General features: G+C 46.2%; 2 protein-coding genes across 2 annotated transcripts in view; one reads left to right on the forward strand and one right to left on the reverse strand.

Annotated features, from left to right (window-relative positions):
• KCNS3 (potassium voltage-gated channel modifier subfamily S member 3) overlaps window positions 1-25,635 on the reverse strand; it is a 38,798-nt gene extending 13,163 nt beyond the window's left edge. The window contains exons 1-2 of the mRNA XM_047851246.1: window positions 25,487-25,635; window positions 1,158-1,349 (exon numbers count right to left, since the gene is read on the reverse strand). The gene's annotated coding sequence lies outside the window, so the exon portion shown is untranslated. The remainder of the gene's footprint in view (window positions 1-1,157; window positions 1,350-25,486) is intronic.
• LOC125161564 (10 kDa heat shock protein, mitochondrial-like) lies at window positions 16,513-16,818 on the forward strand. The gene is given in 1 exon segment (XM_047851247.1): window positions 16,513-16,818. A coding segment is annotated over 1 exon segment (306 nt).
• Window positions 25,636-26,787: the final 1,152 nt, after the last annotated feature.

The raw sequence follows: 26,787 nt of genomic DNA on the forward strand, positions 1-26,787 counted from the left end.
CCTATTTGTAAAAAGCAAAGAATCACAGACGAAAGATTTTCAACGTGGACTAGGAAAAATGTGGACGGACAACAAGACAGGAGCCTATCAACAGTCACATTATGTGGAGGAACCCACACACTAGTGGTTGTACTGGTGAAGTTCTGGAGTCCAGGGGAGGGAGTTCTGGAGAATCTGAACACACCTGAGCCAAATTAATAGGTCCCCTCCACCCACTTCCTCATCCCCTCACCTTACAACAGCCCGCAGGGCACTATTATTTTAGCATCCACCACAAGACAGTATAATGTTTTCACAGCTCTCCTCACCACCACAGACCTGACCATGGCTGTCACTAGACCCTAAGCTCTTCCATGGAAGGAATCATGTATTGCCACCTCTACAGTCTCAGCCATTTATGCTAATTTCTGCCCATGGTCTAGTGAAAGATACTCTTTTATCTGGAAGAATTAAAAGGCTATCACTGTTTTCATCCAAGAGCTAGCAGAATGATCTAGACCAGACAAGGTGAAATGAAATGCTTCCAGCGGCCAAACAAGTAAGTTCAACAAATAAAGTGGGCTGGTTGGGACTGTGGTGAACTCTCCAGGACATTGTTGTCCATTGTCCTTTGTAGAAGCAGAGGGCTGGTGCTCCAGGAGAACCCAGAAATCCTGATTTTTATGAGGGATAGCTCAAGTTTTATTAGACTTGATCCAACGTGTTCCTAACGTTATGCGGCTCACACGAAATGTGTCTCCATGCCAGCTACTTCCGATAAGCCCCCAATCTGCAGCCTGACCCAGACTTACCAACCCAACTCCACAGTCCATTTTAAGCCAGACTGACTTAAATGGACACAAATGGAATTTTATCTCAATAATACTAGTGCTACTTCCTCATGTCTGAACTATCAATGTCAAAAGGGGAGATGGGCAATGTGGGCTACGGATTCTTCCAGAGCTGCCTTCGTGCATCCCCCAAAAGAATCCAACCTATTTCCTCCCAGGCTGGCTCTCTCCTTTCCTCCTTCAATCACGTGCCCCAACTGCCGGTGAATTTGAGTCAGAATAGTCTCCCCGGTGTCTGACCTTCATTTCTGTCACTACATTGTAAGGCTCATTCTGCCCTCCCTTTGATAAGTAAGGGGGCCAGAGAAGATCAGTGGAAGCTCTTACCTTTGTGGTGTTGATGTCACACTCTCTGCCCTCATCCTGTCCAGTGGAATGTCCATCATCATCCAAGAAGCTCCGCCCTTCTTCCCTCGCAGGAATGTGTGGTGTGCGCAGGCATTTAGTGGCCAAAAAGGAGGGAAGAATCCTGTTCTCTTATTGTAAGGGCCAAAGCAATCACTGGGAAATCACTCTCACCTGCCGAAGAAACCACAGGTCAAGTTTTGGCTCCAAGGAAGAAACACACCCAACATGTTCTATCTCAAACTCAGCAATCTGGGCGTTTTACTGATTAGACCTATATCTTAGAGGCCCATCTCATCTTAGGAAGTGGGTGGTCTTCTCCCCACCACGGAACCATCATCACTCCCACTGCACACATGGATAGAGAGGCATCATAGTCCCAGGACCAGACTCACAATTGCTCTCAGGCTCACAGACTCTCAGATCTTGACTGTGGTGGACACTTGGGACTCTCCACAGACCCCAAAGCCAATAAAACCTCCAAAGATAACACGAGGCACTAGAGACAGGGCTGCGGTCATTCACTTCCCACACATAATTTCTTCCGGGAGCATTATTTCCCTAGCTAATTCATCAAGGATATACTTATAAGCCTCTAAATGAATACATTTTAATCCATTTCAGAGACCCAGTTCTGAGTGTGACTGCCCTAATAGAATTAACAGTGCTGCTCTAATTTGAAATCAATTTCAAAGACTGGCCAAATTCGATTTTGCTTTATTTGTCCATTGTTGTATTTCACAGATCAGAAAGGACTACACAAGCTAGATCAGAGTCCTCCAGTTAAAACGTGTGTGTGCATGTGTGTGTGTGTGTGTGTGTGCATGTGCGTGTGTATGTGTGTGCATGTGCGTGGGGGGGGTAAATTTGTATCAAAACAAAAGGACAAATTTACATTTCTCTCTCTGAATAAATTAAAGAAACCACAAAAATGTCCAGTTCCCAACAAGGTAAGCTGTGCCTCATGTTGATACATTCCCATAGATTTATACTAGGATCTAAGCATCCATCCATTGACTTTCATGTTTTCAGATCAATGATATGTGCTACGCGGGGGGGGGGGACAGGGGCGAGGTGGGGAGGAAGAAGAAAAGATTGATTCCCAGCTTCAGAAAGAAAATGAACGAAGTGCCTCCAGCTACCTCAGTCATCAAACAAGCATTCATTATAGTTTAAGATCGGCCTGGAATTATCCTAGGCATTGGGATTACAAACAAGATGCAGTGGCTGCCCCTCCTCCCCACCCCCCAGGAGCTCCCAGGCCCAGAACCAAATGTAATAAACAAGTAATGGCATCCCACTAACATCAAGGGGGCAATGGTGAGGGAGCAAAGCAGGAACACACCGGTCCCAACAATGGCCAGAGCAACACTTCAGTGTGTTTTCACCTCTAATAAAGATAACAAGGAAAGACCCAGAAAAAAAAATGCAGCTCTACCCAAAGGGAATTTCTGAGATGGGACTCTTAGCGAAGAGGTAGAGAAATCTCAACAGGGATAAATAATATCAATTCAGGAGCTAAAACCTGTCCTCCTCCTCCTCCTCCTCCTCCTCCTCCTCCTCCTCCTCCTCTTCTTCCATGGCCCCCCAGCAACACATCATTGGGTCAACCTCAGATATTTGTGTTCCACTAAAACGCAGAAATGCTGCTCTCCCTTTTTTAAAGGGTACAGCACACACATACAGTCTTTCCTTTGCCTACCAGATGCCTTTCCAAATGTAGCACATTTTAAGGGAAGGTAAGATTAATCTGGCTGGGAGATAATTAATTAACTGCAAGCCGCTTTGATGTGACTATATTAATTACTGAAGAGAAAAAATTAACAGCACTTCTAAGAAACCCCAAGCATTGCTGAGCATTGGCTCATCACAGAAGGGCTGGCCCAGGGACAGACTGTGAGGTGAGCCAAGTGTATCTTTTTTACAGAAACTGGTACCTAGTGGGGCCCTCCATCAATGTCTGATAAATTACTAACGTCCCGGGCTGCCTTTTCTCTTTCCCTACCCAAACTCAGAATTCTAGTGTTCTGCTTCATTTCCCATCACTATGACTCCTGTCAAAAAAACGAAAACAAAAACAAAAAACAAAACTGGATTTTTGGAAAAGATATACCAGTCAATACCTCTCAGTGTGAATTTATGCCAATTCACTCTCCTCCTAGGGCATTCACATTCTAAGGGTGACCTTTCCCTTGTAAAATGATAACCAGCACTTTCTGAGTCCAGTACAACATGCCAGGAACCTCCCAGGAGTTTCACACACGTATCACCTTAACCACCGTAAGTGTTAATTGTTGTGACTCCCCTTTTATAGGTAGGACATCGAGGCTCAGGGAAGCTATTTGTCCAAATGCCAGAGCCAGGATTCAAACTCAGGTAAGTCTGCCTGATGTCAATCAGCATAGAAAATCGAGATCCACATCCAGTGGTCAGGGAAAGTGAAGGACTGGGAGAAGTGGGTAAAACATGGCCCAAACCAGCAGAATTTGGGAAAGAAAAATGTGTGCACCCAACACATTCTCCCCTTCCTGCTTAACAGCCCCACCAAATGGTTCTATCCTCCATGTTCCTACCACCTCTGTCAGAGCCTAACGGTTCAAAAGAAGAGAGTATTGTTTGTGACTTAGCACTGAAGCAGATTTCTGACTTTGCTGAGTGATTCAGCAGGATTGGGGCAAAACACATCAAGCTCGCTCAGGCATTGCTCGCCTCTGTAGAACTCTCTTCGCAGTAAAAAGGGAGATCCTCTCCAGCATCCTTGTGGATAGACCCTCCAGCTCACCTAGATTTCCTAGTGGGTTGACCACAGCACTCAGAAATATGCAAAATGACTTTCTCCATTATGTAGAGGGAAAAAGTGAAGATCAACTCTTCCATCATCCAGAGAGCTGACATCCAGTCTTGGAACAAAACAAGGAAAATCACATGGACAAGCAGACAGTGCACAGGGGTAATAATAGCTCCCTATGTCCTTCTCTTAAGACTCAAATTAAACTATAAAATCAGTGCCTGAGAGATAAAAGCAGACATTCCAAGTGTCACTGCTGCATAGGTCTGTGTCTTACGGACTTGCACAGAATCCTGAGTGTACCTGTTACTGCCCTGCTCACGTTCTTCTGAAATATTGTCGCCTCCGTGCTACCCAGTAGCTGAGAAGCCTCCAGTTAAGGACAGTGTTAAAATATCAGTCTTCGTATTAATTATCCCTGTTACACAATGGTGGTTGACACATTTTTATTGAGCTGATACCTCTCCCCCACGGCAATGAGACTAAAGAGTAAATTAATTAAAAGAATCAATATGGATAAGGAAAGGCAGTTGGTCAGCAAGGGAAGCAGAGGAGGAAAGTGTGAGAGATCAGAGTTGGTTGCCGAGAGCCATCCCAGCACTTTCTAGAGGTGTAATCCTGAAGATGTTGCACATTCCAGCCCTGATGGGCACATCTCGCATGGATTTTTAAGTGTCTAGACCTAGAGTTTCAGCTATCATTAGATACCCCAAACCCTCGCCTTTTCAGATTCTAGGCTCCCTGAGGCACCTCCTGGCAATTTCAGTTCCCAGGCACCTTGCCAACAGAGAGCATATGAGCTATGCTGCCAACAACCACGTCCACTCTATCCGCTGGTTTTATTTATTAGTGGAACGTAATAAGGTGGGAAGAGGTTTATTCACTCAGTTTTCTGTGAGTTCCTATGAGAGTCAACCTGCTAGAGTCTGGTACTCTGAAAGTGAGTTTCTGAAGTTGCCGGGCTGAGAGAGAGAGCTTGACCTTGACCTGTGATAAGGTCACCAGGTAAAGAGTACCATCAAGCACCATCCTGACAGCCAGCCAGCTTCCCTGGAGACATCCTGACCTTGCAAACTTCTACAGAGTTTATTCACCCTCAACGCTACTGACATTTTGAGGCCAGGTAACCCTCCTGTGGGGGGGCTGTGTCATGCACTTTATGATATTTAGCAGAATCCTTGGCCTCTACCCACTAGACACCAGGAGCACATCTCACTTTCCCCTAAGGTCGTGACAACCAAAATTGTCAAATGTCCCCCAGAGAGCAAAACCATCCCCACTTGTGAACCCCTGCTCTAAGGAGACCTCAGACACCTGTCTGGAAGCTGGGAGTTCAGAAAGCTCAGAATGGCAGATGGTACTAATACTTTGCTGACAGGGGCCAGGGATATTCCCCCAGACACTTGTTCTTTTAGAATTCAGTCATGGCATTTCTGGTGTCAGACAAGAGAAACTTTGCAAGTGAGCAAAGATAAAAGGAGGGTTAACCTTTTGTTGAAACTCGAAGCGTGCTTCAGGCAATTGGAGTCTGGAGTAAAGGTTAGTGATTTTCTCTGAGAATCTATATGATATTTGCTAACATTTTGGGGGGCAGAACTGACACACAGCACAATGCATTAATATAGTTGGAAAGATGGCTTACTACAGCTCTTCGCAGGTACGGGTCCTCCCGCTGACCAGACCCACTCCTTTGTTTTTTTAAATGTTTATTTATTTTTGAGAGAGAGAGAAAGACAGAGATCAAGCACAGGAGAGGCAGAGACAGAAGGGTGCAGGCAGTTCAAAGCAGGCTCTATGCTGACAACAGAGAGCCCAACACAGGGCTCAAACTCACGAATAGTGAGATCATGACCTGAGCCAAAGTCAGAAGCTGAACCAATGGAACCATCCAGGTGCCCCTGACCAAACCCACTCCTGACCAAAGCTCCAATCTTGGAAACTCATCAATGTCCCAGGAAAAGTGCAAATACATGTTAGTTTTATAGTCTCACCACTATTTTATCAATCACAGACTAATTTTCAATAAAATCTAAAAGTGATGAAATAATAGGAATAATAACAAAAGGTGAAATTTGATGCTACTCCTATCTTGATTAGCTAATGAGAGTTGTGGTCTGGGGTTTTGCTTAAATAAAATTAAGATATCACAATCAGTCTGAAATCAGATTTAGTGTCCCAGAAAAATTGTAGTTATATTTAAATCCTATAATCCAAAGAAGTCAGAATAATACAACACTTTCCAGTTGATTCAGACAGTAGATTACTAAGAATATCCCTGACTTACTTAGTTTTTCCAAATTATCAAATTTCAAGATATACATTAATATGAGAAATCCTTGAATTAACAAACACTTTTTAAAAAATTTGCTGTGTCCCAAGAAGAAAGTGAAAACTTCTCAGGGTCTAATACATTCAGGGATTAAAAATAAATTTATAAAAAATAATAATGAAAATAAAATTATACAAGTTCTGGTCTTCAGGGAGGAAACCAGTAAGTGCCTTCCAAAGCAAAGGCTCTAAATTTTACTTGAAAAGTTAATATAAATGATATTTTCTTGGCCATCCAGAATGAGCAAATGCAATACCATCTCCAGAAATCCCTAAGGCTTGAACCACGGGTAACTAAATACCACTTTCCTCTTCTCAGGTTTTATGTTCCTAGACAACCCTCCCTGGGGAACAGAGGGAGACGGCAGGCTGCTGCTGAGTCACTGAGTCACCTCCAAAGGCAATCTTCAGAACGGAGAGTAAGGAAAAGCCCTGTGGAAGGGTGTGCACTTCAAAAGAGGGAGAGAAATCTCATGGTCACTGATCGCAGCAAGGTCATCCCCATGTGTTAACAGGGCTCTGGGACCACCCTGAGTGGCCCATATGGCTGCCACTATTCCATCGGACACCCCCACTTGCAGACACCCCCTAAAGCATGACTGGCTGAAATCTGGGGCTCAGGCTGCAGCCAGGTAACAGGCAGGCAAATCAGCCCACCCAGGGGCTTTAGGCCCTGTGCTCTGTCTCATTCGTCCCCATGTTTTCAATGGCTGATGCATCAAGTGTCTGCACTAACACAGTGATAAAAAGAGCAACTCAAAGCAAGCAGTTCTGTAGCGTAGAGAGGGAGAAACATAGCATGCCAGGATAATTGTGATTGGGAACAGGTAAACGGAAACCTTCTGGAGGACACTGTAGCAATGTGTATTACAAAGCTGTGGTTCCACCTCTGAGAATGTATCCTGAGGGAATGAATTAGACAAGTGTGCAAGGATGGGTATCCAAGGATGTTCACTGCATCAGTGGTTACTCATAAGCATAAAAATTCGAAGGCAAGCTAAACGTCCATCAACAGGGAAATAGTCAGATTAGGAGGTAGCCATGTAATGCAACAGTCTGTGGCCATTAAAAACACCAAAATCATAATAATGGAAGGAGGTCCCGTATACTGAATCAGGTGTCTCAATACCTCTGAGTGTTTGCACGTCTGAACCCATTTAATCCTCATGACACTTGAACAGGTAGTATTTTTATTGGATTCATTTTACAGATGGAGAAACTGGTAGATAGAGAAATTAACTAAGTCTCCAGGGTCAACAGCTAAGTGATAGCCTCATGGTTTGAATCTGAGCAATAACACTCTAAAGCCACCCTGTTACCTGCAATCGATGCTCTACTACCTCTAGATTCATGAGAAAATCATCAAAATATGCTAAGTAAAAAAGAGAAAAATAATTATAATACAACATATGGCATGATCTGATCCTTATAAAATATGTCTAACTTTACAAAGTGAAAAAAAAAAATGATCTATAAGAATATACACGAAAATGCTAAATGCATTCTCTCTGGGTGATAGAATTCAGGGTGATTTTTGCTTTCTACTCCGTACCTCTCAACATTGTGTGACTTTCTTTGCAAGCATTAAGAAACACTTGTGTAAACAGTCATTTCTATTTGGAAAAATAAACAATTGAGAGTAGGCTTAGGCAGGACTTGGGGAAAGGAAGGGGGGTGGACATCAAGTGAACGTACAGACTTGGCGGAGGTGGGACCCTCGGCCGATGGACTCCTTGTGAGAATCATAAGCTTCTGCCGTAGATCCACGTCTGCTTTGTGGCCGGCACTGTCCCAGGGACTACAGAAATCAAAGGACAACATGACTCTGGCCCTCAGAGCTTAGAGTTGCTTAGAAGCGGTTATAGGAGGGTACGTAGGTAAATAAATAAGTGTAGTACAGGCGGGAGATGTCAGGTACCCTGAAGAGAGGTACCAAGAAAGTTCCATGGAAATTCAGAGAAGGTAATGGGTCCCTCTGGGATCGGGAAGTAGGGAGAATGACAGGAATGGGTGGCATTTGAGCTGAGCCTTGAGAGTGGGGTCAGACATAAACAAGTAAAGGAGACAAGTAAGTGTAAAAAGGCCGTTCTCCAAGGAGAGGAAGGAACATACGCAAAGCCGCGGGACTGGAAAGCTTGTGTTACATACAGAGAGCAGAAAATAGTCGAGTCTGGCTAATGGAGCCCTATGACCTAGAGCTATTCATATAGAATATAAAGAACTCTACCTGCACTACCCACACCTTTGTGAGCCAGGAATCACCAAGGTGAGTGATATCCTTTAGGAAAGGAGAAAGGATTACAGGTGGCCATACAGAAAATCTGCTGAAACAGGGACCATAACTCAGGTCTCCTGAACTATTTAGCCACAAGGAACCAGTCAGGGAGACATAAAAAACAAAAACAAAAACAAAAACAAAAACAAAAACAAAAACAAAAACAAAAACAAAAACACCTCTTGGAGTTATCGTTGTTCCCAGAACATCTCAAAAATTAGAGGCTGGTGTTAGGTACAGCAATCCACCGGGAACTGCAGCGATCAAAGGTGGCAAAGAGTAAACCCCAGTAGTGTCTATGGAAGCACAGACTGATCAGGCCAGAAACGTGGGCAACATTCCATGAATTCACCCACTTCTCTTTTGCACCTCCACTTAACAGAGCAGGAAAGCAGGGGTCGGTAGGGAGAATTCAAGAGGTCCCTGGATTTAGACAGGGGGTGGCAAAAAATCTTGATTTTTCACTGAAGTTAGGAATCCCCCCCTTAAAAATGCAGGCAGTGGCCCAGGGCAATAAGAGCAGTACCAGTGACTTCACCCCACTAGAAATTCCAGATAATCCTGTATCATAGCAGAATTGTTGCAGGCCTCAGAAAATAATCACATAAGTTCATTGTTTCTTTGAAATCACAGTAGTAACAGACCAACTGCTAGGTCATCCTTAAGGAGCTGATAAAGAAGCACACATATCACTAAATCATAAGGTGGTTTAACTGTTTTGGTAACTGTATGCATTTCCATACAGTTGGGTTCCTTTATAGTCTGTGGCTCTTATTTTTTGTATCTGAAAGCACTGTTCTGAAAAGTGGTCCCTAGGCTCCCAGACTGCCAAAGGGGTCCCTGGCACAGAAAGGATTAAGACTCCATTAGCTAGAGATCCTGTTAAAATGTACATCACACCATGTACTCCTGTGTTCAACTCTTCAGTGACTTCCATCTTGCTCAGAGCAAAAGCTCCCTTCCTCCATTTTATTTATCTGATTTCACCTCCTTCTCCTTTCTCTCTTTCATTCCCCTTGGCGTACTGGTGTCCATGCTATTCTTTAATCATTCCTGCCTCAGGGCCTTTGCACTGGTTGATCTCTGTCCCTGGAATGCTCTATCCACAGGGGATTGTATGGCTTCCCCACTCTCTTCAGGCCTGGACTCAAATACCTTCCAAATGAGCCCTTCCTCAGTTACCCTACCTAAAATACCCCCCAACGAAACTCCTATCCCCCCCACTCCTTGCTATATTTTTTCTCCTTAGCATTTCTCACTCCCTAAAATAGACTTAAAGACATATAATCTGTTTTTTTTATCATATTTATTATTTATTCCCCCACTCAGATATGAGCTCAGTGCAAGCAGGACTTTTTATCTGTCTTAAATACCACCATAACCCAAGTGCCTATAACCTCGTCTGACACACAGTAGGTTCTTAAAAATGATTTGTTGGGGCACCTGGGTGGCGTAGTCGGTTAAGCGTCCGACTTCAGCCAGGTCACGATCTCGCGGTCCGGGAGTTCGAGCCCCGCGTCGGGCTCTGGGCTGATGGCTCAGAGCCTGGAGCCTGTTTCTGATTCTGTGTCTCCCTCTCTCTCTGCCCCTCCCCCGTTCATGCTCTGTCTCTCTCTGTCCCAAAATAAATAAACGTTGAAAAAAAAAAAATTAAAAAATGATTTGTTGAATTCATTAGTTAGCACATTTGTCACATAGCTTGGCTACTGGCTGCTTCTATCCTATGTCGAATTTTAAAGTCTGTCTGTCTACTGTGCTATTGGGAGAAAAGAAAAATCACAGCAAATGTGTTTCTGAAGTTGTAGTCACCACAGAAGAAAGGCAGCTGATTTATCAGCCACTGCAGAAGGAGATGCATTTTCTTCCTTAATAAAAAGGGTTTTCATCAAAGGCGAGATAGACAAGTTCACACACACACACACACACACACACACACACACACACTAGGTTATCAGATCAAGTTATATCATAAAACAAATACAAAAAAGTAAATGGGAAAATTGGCACATGGCATACAACCAATAAAAGGCCCGTGAACCCAAGCTGCCAGAGAAGTGATGCTACTTGATAAGACCATCACACAGATTCCACCTGGCAAACGGCAGGAGGAAATGGACAGCATACAAACACATGAGTAAATGCAGGTAGCAAGTCACCACATGGACACTGCTCAACTTAGCCAGCTCTGCTGAAACAAACGCACAGGGGCCCCTTTTAAGGCACTGTTACTCAGACTAGCAAAAATGCAGGTAGCCCTGGGAAGATCTGCAGCTGGCAGGGCAGCCTTCACAGACATGCAAAGCACCTCATTCCGTTCCACACCCTGGAGCACTCTGTTTCAGTAAGAACCACCAAAGGAAAGCCTGGATTCCTTGTAGTTCCAAAATGTGAGTCGAGGACAGAGAAAGTACTATTTTATATCACATACATCCTTATATGCTCGACTCACTCACATACTGAAAAATAAAACTCTCCCAACCCCAAAGACCCTTCACAACACAGCTTCTTAAAATCATCGTTTACACTCACCCTTCCTTCCTCTTGTGCAATTCTTGCCCTGACACTCCACGAAGTGTTTTTGCTGAGGGCACCTCAGGGTGACTTTTGACCAGACCTACATGTCCAAGGCATGTGTCACTGTCCACTTCCCACCTCCCAGCCACCTTCTGGCCCCTCCCAGTTCACTGGTGCCACTTGTCTGACTACTCATTCTTGGCTTCCTGTGGCACACCGGCTTCACCTTCCCAAACCTTAAATCTGGGGTCACAAAATAAAATACCTGCAGGGGCCAGGTGCCTGAAATGAAAAAAAAGAGGACATCTGGCCACGGTGACAAGCTGCAGAGCACCGGCCCTGCTGAAAGGGGACTGCTGTCCCTTGTTTGTGCACATCAGGTGGTCGGATTGCCCAGTTTGCCAAGAACACCCACAAATCTTGTTTTTATGTGAACTTTCCCAATTTTCTAAATGTTGGCAACTATTGGTTTTAATGTTTTACCGCTGTGAGCCAAATCAAACAAATCTGTAGCCGGATACAATCTGCAGGCCTCAGATCTGGGTCACTCCAGCCCCAGGGGCTCCTCGTATCCCTCTCCTCCTCTCCCTGGGAATTTCATTATCTCCAACCTGGATCTCCCCACTACATTTCAAACTCTTGTAACTGCCTACTGGACGTGTCCATTTGAATGTCCCATTGGGACCTTAAAATAAACATGTCCACACTTCCCTTCATCCTCTATTCCCCAACATTTCTCAAATTCCTTTCCTTTCCTTGTCCCTCCCGCCTCTGCTTTAATTCAGACACTCAGTATTTTTCCATGGTTTATTACAATACACTTCTAAGTATCTTCCCTGCCTTAGACCTCCCCCCATCCCCTACCTTTTTGTCCATCTCAAGTTCACACTACCTTCTAAAATGTGCAGGCTTAAAGCCCTCTGATAGCTCCCTTGCCCTTCAGAATAAACTCTGGATCCAGATTGCTTGAGTCTGAATCCCAGCTTCAACAGCACTAGCTGTGCAACCTTGAGCAAATCACTGAAGTTCTCTGAGCCTCTGTTTTTTCATTTGTAAAACATGGATACTAAGTATCACACACCACATAGAGCCATCATGAAGTTTTAAAATGAGAATAAGGGCACCTGGGTTGCTCAGTTGGTTGAGGATCCGACTTCAGCTCAGGTCATGATCTCACGGTTCATGGGCTCGAGCCCCACATCGGGCTTTGTGCTGACAGCATGGAGCCTGCTTTGGATTCTCTGTCTCCCTCTCTCTCTCCCCCTTCCCCGCTCATGCATGTGTACATGCTCTCTCTTTCTCTCTCTCTCTCTCTCTCAAAAATAAACATTTAAAAAAGAAAGAAAATCTTTAAAAATGAGATAATAAAAATAAAGTTATCTGTGCTTAGTACATAGTAAATGCTCAACCAAATGTTAGCTGTCATTATGTTTCCTCATCCATTATCCTCACATTCCACAACCGAACTCAACTCTAGGACTATAAAGAATTACCTGAAATTCTCCAAAAGTACCCCCGACTTCTCACTTATCTATCTGCTCAGAATGCCCCTCAAGACTCATATTCTCTATCATATTCTCCAGAACCGAGCCCTGACCCCAGATCTCTCTCTACCCTAAAACCAGCCACTGGCCCCCTCCGCCATTGCCTGCCTCCATTGAGTATTTAACTTGCTAACCTGGAGTAGAACAATTTCCCAGAAGCCTCCACCACAGCACTGGGAGCCCCACAAAGGCAGGGCCTATTTTTTCTTAACCTTTGCATCCTTAATGCCTAGCAAGAAACAATGAATGAGTGGTCGAACTTCTTTAATCCCCAAACCAACCCAGAAAGGCTGGCATTATTATGATCCGCCATTCTGGATGAGGTTCAGAAGTGTTAAGCACACAGGAGAGACAGCGAGCCCAGTGCCCGAGCCCAGCTTTCCTGGGGAGGCCCGTGTTGGGGAAGCTGCTCACACTTTGCTCCTCTTGGCGGTGCTCTGCTGGCTGTCTTTACACACGAGGCTCATGTCCTTAAAACTAACTGTACTTCTGTCTTATCCCCCTAAATAAGTGTGGGATGACGAATACGAGTTTTCATCGGCTCATGCTCTTCCCACCAAGAGCTTCAAAATATCTACAAAGTCGTTGTAGATACACGCAATCAGTAAAAGAGTCAAATTTTTTCCTGTGCTTACCTCTATGAAGTATGTACACTCAGTCTTCTTTACAGTCTCCATTACAAAAATCTCTAGTAAGCCCTTATATGGCGCTTACGTTGTACCAGGCGCTGCTTTAAATATTTCATCTACCTTAAGGTAGATGCTATTATCATCCCCACTCGGCAGATGAGCAACTGAGGCCAGAGAGGTTAAATAACTTTCCCACCGTAAGGGGCAGAGCTGAGATTCAAATTTGTAGACAAGAGCAGAGGCTGTACCTGGCCTGCCAGGATTTGAATCTCAGTCGTGCCAAGTTCTAGTTGTATACGTGGGTAAATTATTAAAATCTCTTAGATGTTTCCTTGTCTGTTGATCGATAGATAAGTACATGATAGATAGATAAATAGATGATAGATACATAGATAGATAGATAGATAGATAGACAGAGATGGTATAGATAGAACAAGAAATATAATTTCACTTAAGATAAAATGATAATGCTTACCTTAAATTGCTATGAGAATGAAGCGAGTTGATATGTATACCACATTCAGAACAGTGCTCAGCACACAATGCAAGTGCTACACAGTGTTCATTATCATTATCATTATCATGTGAGTAAGAGCTGGAATTCTACACAGAAATTCTCCTCTCCGTTTGATGCTCTTTTCCCTCCGCCAGGTGCACACACCTCAGCGGAACCACCTGCAACACAGGGAAGCCGGCAGGGCCGTCCGCAGGGCCCTGGTCTCCCGTGCCCCTCTCAGTACATCCCTGGCTCCATTTCAGCAAGCACCATCCTTGAGTTCACCCCCCACTCCCCTCTCAAAAGCAGCAGAAAAGGCTACAAGCTCAGTCTTTACACGCCGGTGCGAAATAAGGCCTTTGGATAGTTCCCACATCTATGAGGGTTCTTGGGATACCAGCAGGAGATACTGGGGTTGGCTCACTAAACAGACAGGATTTTTGTCCCAAGGCAATCGGTGGCTCTCAGGGTCAAAGAGAAGTCTGAAAAAAAAAGCACACCTGGAAACAAGCAGGAACTGGGGACCTTCTGAAGGTCTGCAAGCAGAAACTACTCCTAAAGGAAAGGTCTGGTCGGGGAGCCCCTCCAGAAAGGACACATCCAGCGGCCTCTTGCAACCGGGAGCGCCAGACACATTAGGGCTTTTCCAAAGGATTGTAGAAAAGCGCTTATTGCTGCTGGAAGTAACAGACTGCTTTTGGCAAATCATAACTCCTCAGCACATTCACAACAAACCCAGAGAGCCAAGTGTCTGTTGCTGTAGTAAGCTGCCACAGTGGCTATTTCATGGGGTGAAAAAACAAAAGTTGCATTTAACGTTTTAAAAGAAACCGTCAAATAAATACGATAGTTCCTTTAGCATCCAATCCATTATCTGGAAGGTAGAAAGAAATGTTCTTCTTCACAAACATCCACATCCAGCTCCTAGAAGCTATCCTGGGAGGATTTTTTTAAAGCTTTCCCCAGGACTATCTGCTGTGACTAATTCCATACTTCATCAACATGAAAAAGAAAATAGAAATAATGAGATTCCCCAGACAATGCAAGCCAAAAAGCTTTCAGTTGGACTTGTTAAAATTAGATCTCACACCTCTCTTTTTTCCAGTTTGTTTCCTAAACGCAATCTCCTCCTTGAGTTTCCAAGTTCTCAAGACAAGGAAGAAGGAGGTGGGGCAGAGCTGGAGGGAGGAAAAGGAGAGATCCTCTGAAGAGCACAGTATCCATGAGAGAGCACAGCTCAGGACCATGCCCCAGGAGAGAGCTCTGGGCACCACCCCGGGACAGGTGCAGACTTTCCCCAGAGAAGCTGAAAGAATGTCTTCACTCCACAGAAAATAGGAACGAACACTTGAAAAAAAGCAAACTTTGTATACCCTGAAGGAAACATTGGATGGCTTTAGCTGATTTTCACGCTCAAAATTTTCCATGTCTTGAGTTTCCTACTCAAGTTAGTTTAGCAAGGGGAATTCCAAACAGGTACACGCTAGATCAATTTTGTAGCTTCTGAAAAAGTTAACAACAGAATGGTGCAAACAGGGTTTTTTTGTTGCTTGTTTGTTACATAAACAAGAGAAAAATAATGTGTACCCCCCCCAAGGAGCCACCTAGTTCTTTTATTTGAAATCACAGATAAGCAACACATTGAATTGCTAAAGTTCAAGTTCCTATAACATTTGATGAAAAGAGGCTAAAACAAAGAACATAACAAAAAATTAACGTGGTGGCAGATTTATTCTATAGCAGTAGTTCTCAAAGTGTGGTCAGGGGACCCCTGGGGTTCCTAAGACCCTTTAAAGGGTCCATGAGATAAAAAACTCATTTTCATAATAAACGAAGATGTTATTTTCCTGTTTACTCTCATTCTCTCATAAGTGGCCGAGGAGTTTTCCAGGGAGTATATGATGTGGGAGATCACAGACTACACAGAGAAGCAAGGCTAAGAATCCCCCTGCCTTCCATTAAACCAGACAATAAATACATTTGTAAAAATATAAAATAATGCTACTCTTGCATTGTTTTTGTTTTGAAAAAAAATTTTTTTCATAAAGATATGCCATTTATATTAACATGTAATGAGATTACTATTATTATTTTAAATGAATTAATAATTAATACTTTAACTTTTAACCTCTTTAAGATTTTATTTTATTTTAAATTTTTATTTTATTTTTTGTGAAAGAGAGACAGCACAAGCAGGGGAGGGGCAGAGAGAGAGGGAGACACAGAATCCAAAGCAGGCTCCAGGCTCTGAGCTGTCAGCACAGAGCCCCACATGGGGCTCAAACTCACGAGCTGTGAGATCACGACCTGAGCCGAAGTTGGATGTTCAACCGACTGAGCCACCCAGGTGCCCCAAGATTTTTGTTTTTTAAGTTTTTTTAATGTCTATTTATTTTTGAGAGAGACAGAGACAGAATGCGAGTGGGTTAGGAGCAGAGAGAGAGGGAGACACAGAATCTGAAGCAGGCTCCAGGCTCTGAACTGCCAGCACAGAGCCCAAGGCGGGGCTCGAACTCACAAGCTGTGAGATCATGACCTGAGCCTAAGTCAGATGCTCAGCTGACTGAGCCACCCAGGCGCCCCAGCCAAGATTTTATTTTTTAAGTAATCTCTACACCCAACAGGGGGTTCGAGCTCAAAACCTTGAGATTAAGGGTCGCATGCTCCACCAACCGAGCCAGCCAGGTGCTCCTAAAATATAACTATTTTAATTTCTAACATATATATTGATAAATGAGAGTACGCACTGCAGCAGCCAGAGTGATGGCAGGGCAGGCATTTAGAAAGTTTCTTTACTTCTTTGACCAAATTTTAGTTCAAAGGAGTGTGTATGAAACTGTAACCAAAAGAGGCATTATGCTTCCAGAAAAATCTCAAGGAAAAAATATTGCAAGCAACAGCAGAAGCCGTTGAATGGGGCTCTAAACAAAGTGTGGAGAGATGCACCCAGTTAGTGTGGAAGTTGGACATCAAGGTCTCGTCCCAGAATATGGAGGCACCAAACTAGTTCTAGAAGACAAGGACTTTTTATTTAGAGATGGTGACATTCTTGGAAAGTATGTAAACTAAAACACATTATTGAAATGGTATCGGAGCACCTGGGGGCTCATTCGGTTAAACATCTGACTTCAGCTTAGGTTATGAGCTCACAGTTCATGAGTTGGAGCCCCGCATCGGGCTCTGCACTGACGGTACAAAGCCTGGCTTGGGATTCTCTCTCTCTGTCTCTCTCTGCCCCTCTCCCCACTTGTGCTCTCTCTCTCTCTCTCTCTCTCTCTCTGTCTCTCTCCAAATAAATTAACTTTTAAAAAATGGTACATGTAAAGCTGCCCATTCATAACTGAAGTTGTGAAATCTTTCATCATGTAGTATAATTTCTATGTCTCTCTTTTATAATAAACTAATGGTATCCAAAAAATGCTGATAGTTATAATTCACACTAACAGGAGCTTTGGTGGGGGGGGGGGGGGGGGGAGGTTCAATAATTTTTAAGCATGTAAAGAATCTGAGACCAAAACATCTGAGAATGCTATTTTTCATAGGATTGGAATCTCAATTTCTTTTTTTTTCATCAAATTGTTTTTATTGTGAAAAAATACACAGCACATACAATTTACCATAGTAACCATTTTTAAGGGTACAGTTCAGTGGTATTAAAAGTATTCCTGGGGCGCCTGGGTGGCTTAGTCGTTTAAGCATCCGACTTCGGCTCAGGTCATGATCTCGTGGTTTGTGAGTTCGAGCCCCGCGTCGGTCTCTGTGCTGATAGCTCAGAGCCTGGAACCTGCTTCGGATCCTGGGTCTCCCTCTCTCTCTGCCCCTCCCCTCCTCATGCTCTGTCTCTCTCTCCTTCTCAAAAATAAATAAACATTAAAAAAATTTTTTTTTTTAATTCCTAACATACAACCATCAGTACCTTCTATCTCCCGAACTCTTTGCATCTTGTCAAACTGAAACTCTATACCCAGTTACTACTTGTCTGTGGTTTGTCTACTTCTGTGCCATCAGCTGAGCTGCTCACACCAGTGAGCACACCTGTGGGGCACGTGTCTGAGTGCACGGTGTGTGGAGCAGGACCCTGCTGCCAGGGGAGAGAACGGCCACCTCTCTTCTACACCTCCCAATCCTGGAGTTCCAGTACGAACCTTCTAGCTTCCCACCCTTTACAACTTGCCTCTGCATCTGTGGGCATTCTGAAACCTAACCCCGGTGTCTAATAAATGCTTACGTAGGATTTATCTCTGAGTGGCGAACCCTACCGTATGAGGGAAGGGCTGTAAAACAGGGCTGGCTTGTGCAATTTTAAATGATGTTTCTGGCTGACAGCAGCAACTGGCCAAAAGCAGCTAAAAGCAAACCCATTCGTTTAGGACCACATAGCACAACTTCATCCTATACTCTCGGCTTCTAAGCCCCACATAAAGGACACTGGAAGAGAAGGCAAAATGCACTAGAGCATCCACATTTTAAGTCTGGGGGGCACCGGGAGAAGAAAACTTGGTGCCCCTCACCACAAAGATGCACGACACTGACATGTGCTTTTTAATCAGATCAGGAAGTCTGGGGAAACTGCATAAAAGGTGAAGTTCTCAGGCATCATATGAACTTCCATGAGGTTCCTATTTTTGCATATCCAGAGACCCTATCCTGTAGATTTGTGATCTAAGGAGATGGTGAGAAAAGATGGGCTTATGGAGATCCTTTCACTCTTTGACAGAGATGATTGGTAGATGATCGATAGATTAGATAGATAGATAGATAGATAGATAGATAAAGATTAGGTAGGTAGGACACTGCCACACAAAGATACTTTGCATTTACACATTTAGCCCGGAGGAGGAGAAGAGTCAACCCTGAAATAGCCCCAGGGCTAAATCATGACCAGGCATTGTCTAATCACCAAGAGGAGGAGGGTAGGAAGAGGTTTGAAGTCAGCAGCCTCATGAGGGTACCACACTTAGAATACTGGGAATTTTAAAAACCCACAAGAAAAACACGGCACAGAAGGTATATTTATTGACCTCAAAGACAAGCATACTGATATAACCTTTTGCCAGAACCCAGGCGCCTCCTCTCAGTCCAGACCTACCAACCACAGTCTGTAGCTACCAAGTTCTCCCATCCCTCTGGCCAATTAAATTGTTTACCTTAAGTAAATCCCAGGAAATGCTTTTAGGGTCACCTTGGCACGTCAGTCAGGGCTTAAGAAAGCCAGAGCAGTCCACAGCAGAATGAAAGTTACACAATGTGGGCATGTTTGGGGCGCCTGGGTGTCAATCGGTTGAGCATGTGACTCTTGATCTCATGGTCAGTGAATTCAAGCCCCGAGATGGGCTTGCTGCTGTCGACCTGTCAGCACAGAGCCTTCTTGAGATCCTCTGCCCCCCTCTCTCCCTGCCCCTCCCCCGCTCATGCTCTCTCTCTTAAAAAAACCAAAAACCAAAACAAAACAAACAAAAAACAGGGTATGTTCAAACCCCAAATTTTAGTCTGCTGGCATTCTTTTATCTCACCACAATAATTATTTCCCAGGAGAGAAGTCAGCATTCCTGAAAGAAGTCATCAGGAAGCAGCAAATGTCTTAACTGATCTGGGGGTATCTTTCAGTTCTATGGTCCTATCTATATTCTCATTCCACACAGCTACAAATTGATCACTTTTTCAAGGCCCCATCAGGCTACCTGTGATGTTCATTCTTGATCTTTAAGTCCAGCATATTCTGGTAAACCTGGGTCCCCAGGTATCTCTCCTGAATCTTTTCATAAGATACCCATGGGTAAGGAGGAAGAGTCTCACGTGATGAAGAGCAGGTGGTGAGGGATTCCACCGAGACACAGAAAGTTGGCTTAGCCATACCCGGGGCTCTCCACCAGGCCTCACTCCCACATATCTCGGTGGGGCTCGGCATCTCCACACCACCAGGCCTATCACTGGTGTCTCTCCATTTAAGGCAGTTGGTAATCATCAAAGAGCAAATGCTTCAAATCTCACCACAAATGTTCCACATACCCACTCATAGTTCTCCTAATTCAATTTATGAAAACGATCCAAATTAACACATCCGAATGATACGACTGAAGAAAAGTATCCATAGACAGATCACCTATTTTTTTTTTAAATCAGAAAATCACCAGGCTATGAGGAAAACAAGAACAAAAACAAACAGAGAAGGACAAGAGATAAGCTCAAATTTCCCCAGCAGTTAGTGACAAAGCCAGAACAGGATTCACATTTCTAATCTTCTAGAAGTGCAAGTGCCATATAACTCCAAACACAGAGACATGGACGTGTTGGTTCACTGAGGACATGGGTGCAGTTCCCTAACCTCGGCCAGGGTGGCTTCCACACAGACGGGCATAGCCTCACACCTCATCCGGCACCTGCTCAGTCTCTCCAGTCCCTTTCAGAACCAACCTGCACAGATGTGGCCTCCACTTCCTCCCCTCGCACTCTTTTTCACTTGGTCCGAGCTGGCTTTAGGTCCTAACTCTCTGACACTCCAGTCAAGGAGGCTCCCAACTGCCACGCCTGAGCCTCTCTGATCTGTTCTTCACAGGTGATCTTGCAGAAATATGAATTGGCTCCTGATACTCTCCTACAAATCCGTGAGCTCCTTCCCACAGACCCCTGGATAAACTCTAAGGTCCCCAATCTGGCATAAAGGGTGCGGCATGATCTGCCCTTGTCCTCCTCTCCAGCCTCAACCCAGCCACCCAACCCAGCTCTCCAGAAGTTCCTCCAAGGCTCAGTGTGCATCCTTGCCTTCAAAGCTTCACATCCCTCCGCAGCCTGGAATTCTCATTTGATAAACTTCTCATTTGATCAACTCCTGTCCATCCCTCCGAATGAAAAGTCTCTTCCTCAGAAAGGTCTTCCCAGCTCCCACATCTTAACTAGTGCCTTCCCCATCCTTATTCTTCTCTCCTAGGAAGTTGTTTAGAGCACCTGCCAATCCTTAAATGTTTGTTTCCTTTTTTAAAATGTTTTCATCTTTTTTTTTTTTTAGAGAGAAAGAGAGTGAGAGCATGAGCAGGAGAGGCATAGAGAGAGGGAGACACAGAATCTGAAGCAGGCTCCAGGCTCTGAGCTGTCTGCACAGAGCCCGACACGGGGCTCGAACCCACATACTGCGAGATCATGACCTGAGCTGAAGCCGGACGCTTAACCAACTGAGCCACCTAGGCACCCCTAAATGTTTGTATTTCTTTGTTTAATATCTGTCTCCCCATCCACCTCCCACCCCTACATGTCTGTTTTTTTTACCACAGCATACTAGCACCTAACAGTGCCTAACGCTGGGTAAGTACTCCAATCCTTGTGGAATGAATGCTTATACATATTTTTATATGTAAAGAGGATACATATGATTACATAAGTTCATTGTTAAGTCAACATTGATAAGCATCTGCTAGAAGGTCAGCTGAGCCCAGATGATCTGCTCAGGATGATGAGCAAGAGGCTTTCATTCACCAGGGACCTCCTCAAGCACACTGAAGCCAGCTGCTATCAACATTAACTGCTAATCTGTAACATTATTAGCTAAAAGCAGATGTTAGCCCCTTATCATTCAACATGTGTGCAATTAAAGATAATTTTAAAGGGTACCTACTCCAAGCAAACCATGGTGCAAGGCTCTGCAGGATTCCAAGGAGAGCAAGACCCCCTTGCCCACAAAGAAATGATAAGAGAAAGAAAAATGATAAAGGAAGGCAGGGACGGAAATTCTTCTAAGTCAGATTCTACATTTGATTGCACATTCTCAACATTGTTATTGAATTCGTAATTGGGATTTCTCTCCACGTTTCCCACACCAGGCTCCTGAATGCAAAAATAAAACAACAGCAATAAATATTTTCTCCTCCTTCCCTGTGCCTCCTGACTGCCAAGAGCAGTGCCAGTTTCAGGATGAAATTCACAATCAGCCACCTCCAAGGACCCTCCACATCCACGACCTTACTGGAGAGGCAGATGGATAATGTCTTTGGAGTCAGAAGACCCCTTGCTATGACCAATTCCAAGTGGCTCACTTTGCCTTGTTTTCTTCATCTGCAACTTGGGCTTCCAAACCACCACCTGTCCATTGCTTATCACACTCTGTTACTAGAACTTAAATGAGATAACCCTGCGAAAGTTTCTGCAAACTATAGTAGGCTATACAAATGTGACAGTTTGTGACTTTTATCAGGCAAATATTTAGCATCTTGTATTGACCTGTCTCGTGCTTGTTAACCTTGAGTTTCCAGGTCCACTGTGTGTTCAGGCTCAGAGAACACACATCTTTTATTCTGCCTGCCCTTGGTATCTGCAGTACTGGGCACATGGCACCCACACAATAGATTCTCGTAGGTTGGTTACTTATTGGCTTTCTTGACGGATTTGACTCAGAAGACAAAGTGTTCTACGATTTTTCTGGATTTCTCATGGATAAGAAGCACTTTTTCTGGAAATAGCCATAATGTTTACCTAGCCCATGATCTTTATGATCTGTCTTCCTTTTTCCCAATTACATTGGAAAGAAGACTTTTTTGGCAAAAGCCAAAAGAACATTTCTCTAATGCAGTTTTCAAGGTTCCTTCTAAGGATGAGACAGAGGCCAAAAAGTCACTCGGTAACAGCGAGTCACATCTGGTTAGCATAGGGCACAGTGTTGGGGCTGCAGGGATGAACGAGGAGTGCAGAATTTCACAGTCGCTCTGCACCCAGACTGCCAGGGATAGAATCTCGGCTTGACATAGTCCTACTTGTGTGATTTTGCACAAGTCATTTCATTTCTCTCTCTTTTTTTCTCATCTAAAATGGGGTAATAATTGCTACACTTATCGTGGTGAGCATTGTGTGATGTATGGCATTGTGAAATCACTATGTTGTATATCTGAAATTAATATAATATTGTATATCAACTATACTGCAATAAAAATAAATAAATATTTAAAAACTAAAATAGGTAATAATAGACCCCCAACTCCAAAGGTTGCCATCTGGATGAAATGAGTCAATACATCGAGAGCTTTTAGCATAGTGCCTAGTAGAGGGTAATAACAAATATTAGACATCTAGATCTTGTAGCTAAAAAGACTGAGAGTCCAGAGATGAAAAGTGACTTAAGTCCAGGAGCCATAAAGAGATTGAAACCAGGGCTGGACCGCACATCCTTGTGGGCATTTCACCCAAGTGGCACTCTGGAGAATCTACCTTCCAGAAACCTGAGAAGCAAGGGCAGTAAAGACACCCACCTTCCCCTCTGCCTGGAACTACCCTGGATAGCTGCCCCTGCCTGCTAGTGGGACCCCCAAGCCCAGCCTCCTCTTTTGATCTTTTGATATTCTGGGACTCAGAATATACCTAGAGGGCTCCCACCTAGTGCTTGCTCCCCAGAAACACTGTGACGAAGAAGGAAAGCCTCACTCCCTAATGGGGTTGTTCTGAAGACTAAATGAGATAATGCCTGGAAAAGTGCCGAGAAGAGTAGCTGGCATATGGTATGCAGTCAATAAATGTTCTCTATTAAAAAAAAAAAAAAAAAAAAAAAGGAGGAGGAAACCCTGTGGTGCCTGCTCTCTCAAAGCTGCACACATTCCAACCCCAAATGCCAGACACAGGGCAGATTGAGATCTCGGGTAGAAGAGAGGGACGCAGAGTCCTGGAAGAATTACAGCAAAGGGCAAAATTCACTTAAGATAGAGGAGGTGTCTGGAGTCCCCATTCTTCTCCATCTTTCTTTAAAAAAACAATAAGGAAGAAGGAAAAATACTTAGCTGGTGCTTTGCTGGCAAACCCAAGCGTCAGAGTATTGGATTTTTAATATTTTAATATTTCTAAACAGAGCGAAGACTGCCTCCACCCCCTACCCTAATTATTTTTATACACTTGACCAGCAAAAGCTTGGCTTTGCCGCACTGATGAATGGGCTTATTCAGGCTGGTTTTCCAGGTAAAAATGGCTCAGACACAAGCCGGAATTAAAACAGATCCCACAAATCTCCTTAGAATATTCACCACCTGCTTTGGATTCAGAGTTCTTAAGCACTTCGGGACCACCTTCTCCTCCCTACCCCAATATTGACAATCCCTAGTTGTGAAAAACACAAATTTGGTATCAGATCAAGAGAAGGAAGGAATCTGGTGGAAAAAAGAAAAGGAAGAACAGAACTAGACTGAGAACAGAGATTCATGTCGTGCTGCGCATCCCCCAGAGCAGAGCCCAGGGCCTAGCCCAGGGGGAGCTGGTTGTAAAGGCAAAGTGATGACTCCACGTCCCCGCGGAATTTAGCACCCAGGGAAGGAGGGAAACCGACATATTACACCAAATTCAACCACAAAATCAACTCCTCCCTCTTTCAGCCTGAACTATGTGGGGAAGAGAAGCACCAGGGCATCTCCCTTTAGCAAAGGGGCAGGTGCTCAGGAAAATGCTTGCTTCCTGTTTACCTGGGCAAGGTATTTGCAAGTAGTCTAAAAAGGGGGGAAACACACGGTTCTATGCAAATAGTTATGCAAATCACTTAAGCAAATACATGAAAAAGGGAGGGGAAGGTTTCCGATCTGGTTTTCCTCACCTGCCCCACTCCTCAAAGGGTAAGATGAAATACAAATCCAGGAGCGGGACGAACTTCAAGTCCGCTCTCTATGAAGACCAGGCACAACCCCGCTCCACCCGCTCACGCTCTGGCCTCAAACCAGAGCCCCGGGGTTATTCAGGTGGGTGGAGGCGGTTCTTCGCTGTCCTCCACCCCTGCCGCGGGCTGCCGGAGTTGGACTACCGGCTCGGTCTCCCTTGTGGAAATGTGTGTGACCGCAAGGACGCAAAAGGTGCTCCTTTCCCAAAAGACATGGGGAGAGACAGAGCGGGGAAGGCAGGGGGAGGGGGGGACGGGCGGGGAGACCGAGCCCTGCAATGCGAAAGGCTCCCAGCCCGGCTTGCCGCGGCTCCTGCCGGAAGGTCTGGCTTGCTCACCAGCACATTCACATGTACAGGTCCGGCAGCTACCCCGAGGAGCGCGGGAAAGGGAAGTTCCCGACCCCCCACCACCGTTGCAAAACCGAGGAGTCGGCGGGCGAGTCTACATGGGCCCTGCAAGCCCCAAGCGTCTCCCACCCCGAGCGCCCCGGCAGTCCGTGGGCGCAGCGCCGCACCAGGACAAGGGCCCTGGGTGCGCTCTTCCCTGCAACTGTCGCGGGGCGCCTTGCACCGCTGTAGGGCAAAGGGGAGGGGAGGACTGCCAGGAAAGAAGGCGGAGCAGGCGGCCGGGGAAGCACTTACATTCGCCAGGAAAGCGCCTCCTCTCGAGGAAGAGAAGGAAAGGCTTCCCGGCTAAGGAAACGCCCCAGGGATGCCCTACGCAAAGTGCCGCCTTCCCCCCCGCCCCCCTCCGCTCCCCGACTCTCCCGCCTCCGGTCCGTCCTCTACCCCGCAGCTACCCACCCCACGTCCCAAAGAGGATCCTAGATACCCTCCCGAGGCCTTCAGAGGGGCCCAGCCAGTTTCGCCACCCGCAGCTCGAGCAACAGGCGGATCTTTAGGACTACCAGCGACGGCGGGCTCCGAGGACCGGAGGATGAGGGGCGCCGCGAGGCAGGCGCCCAGCAGAATGCAAAGTCCCTGCGGGCCTAGACCTGCGCGGTCTTGCCCCCGTGACCTGGCCCGCGGGGCTGCTGGGGCAGCAAAAGGTGGGGAAAGTTGCGGGGTCGCACGGGGAAGTCGCCGGAGTGCGCGCGGAGGAGGGGACAGGAGCAGGTACCTGCAGGAGTCCCGGCGCCTCGAGCTCGCTCCGCTTTGCGACGCCGCCTGCCCGCGCTGCAGGAATCAGGCCTCGCCGCGCGGCCCCGCGCCCGCCGCGGCGGCGGCGAGGAGAGCGGGGTGGCCCGCCTGAGTCCGTCGGTCCGTCCCGCCCGGCGGGAGCTAGGCGCCTGGGAGCCGCGAATAGGGCGGGGCGGGGCGGGACGGGGCGGGGCCGGCCGCTCGGCCGCCGCCCCATTGGTCGGGCTTCGGCAGCCGCCTGGCTTCGGGCCCTCCGCCTGCGCTCCCAAGGCGGAGGGCCCGGCGCTCAGACGCCGGCTATTGCAGGTTGCGGGACTCAGGCCGTGCGACCCGCGGATGCACGGAAAGACAGACAGGCGGCCTTGCGGAGCGCGCGCCCCCGCCCAGGCCCGAGTGCAGAGTCACCCCCGGAGCCGCGTGCCCTGTCCGGGTGGGAGCAGGAGCGCGCCCAGTGCCTCCTACCTGCGCGCCCTCCGGGCTGGAGCCGCGACCCAGCGGGAGACCGACCACCTCATTCCGCGGCCCCGGCGCCTCCCGCAACAGCCTCTCCAGAAGTCGCGACCCAAGCGACACTCTGTACATTGGCCGGGATTCTCTTAGGAAGTGCCGAGGCCCCAACTTGTTTTAAAACAAAGTGCGAAGAAAAAAACGGCCCCGGTCCTGCCTGTTTACCAGCCGCCCCGCTGCCCGAAGACTCCTGCACGGTGCAGAACAAGACTGTTTCTCACGCTCCGTTCCTCGACTTACCTACCAAGTCACATGCACTGAGCGAAAGGGGGACGAGTCGAGTCTCCTTCCCGAAGGATGGAAGAGAGGTCAGAGGGAGATGCCTTCGGCCGAGGTTGAGGAACAAACCCGGGCCTCAGCGAGGGCGGCGTGCGGTCCAGAAGGCGTCGCGGGCCCCTCTGCAGTGAGCAAGAACTCAGTGAACCGCCCGGAGGAGAAATGGGACGCTCGGGGACCCACCCCCGCGCTCCCCCGCCCGCCCCCAAACTGCAGATTTTTAAGTTGTGCAGACTTGCAATAATTCCTCAGAGCCAGCTGCTCCAAGCTGTAGGCTCCCAGTGTTCCTGGGTTCCCGCCCCACATCACGCAGTGGAGCAGCCGCCCCCAACCCAGCACCTGCTGACCACTGGCCTCTGACTAGCACCTAGCAAGACCACACAGAGTGAAGTTCCAGGCCCTGAACCAGGCACATGAGAGAGGACAGGGGCAAAGGGATGTACGGAAAAGGTGAAAGACACCTTCTTTGACCTCATCCAAGTACCGGCTGATGTCTTT

The sequence above is a fragment of the Prionailurus viverrinus genome, chromosome A3, assembly GCF_022837055.1.
Source record: "Prionailurus viverrinus isolate Anna chromosome A3, UM_Priviv_1.0, whole genome shotgun sequence".
NCBI lineage: Eukaryota > Metazoa > Chordata > Mammalia > Carnivora > Felidae > Prionailurus > Prionailurus viverrinus.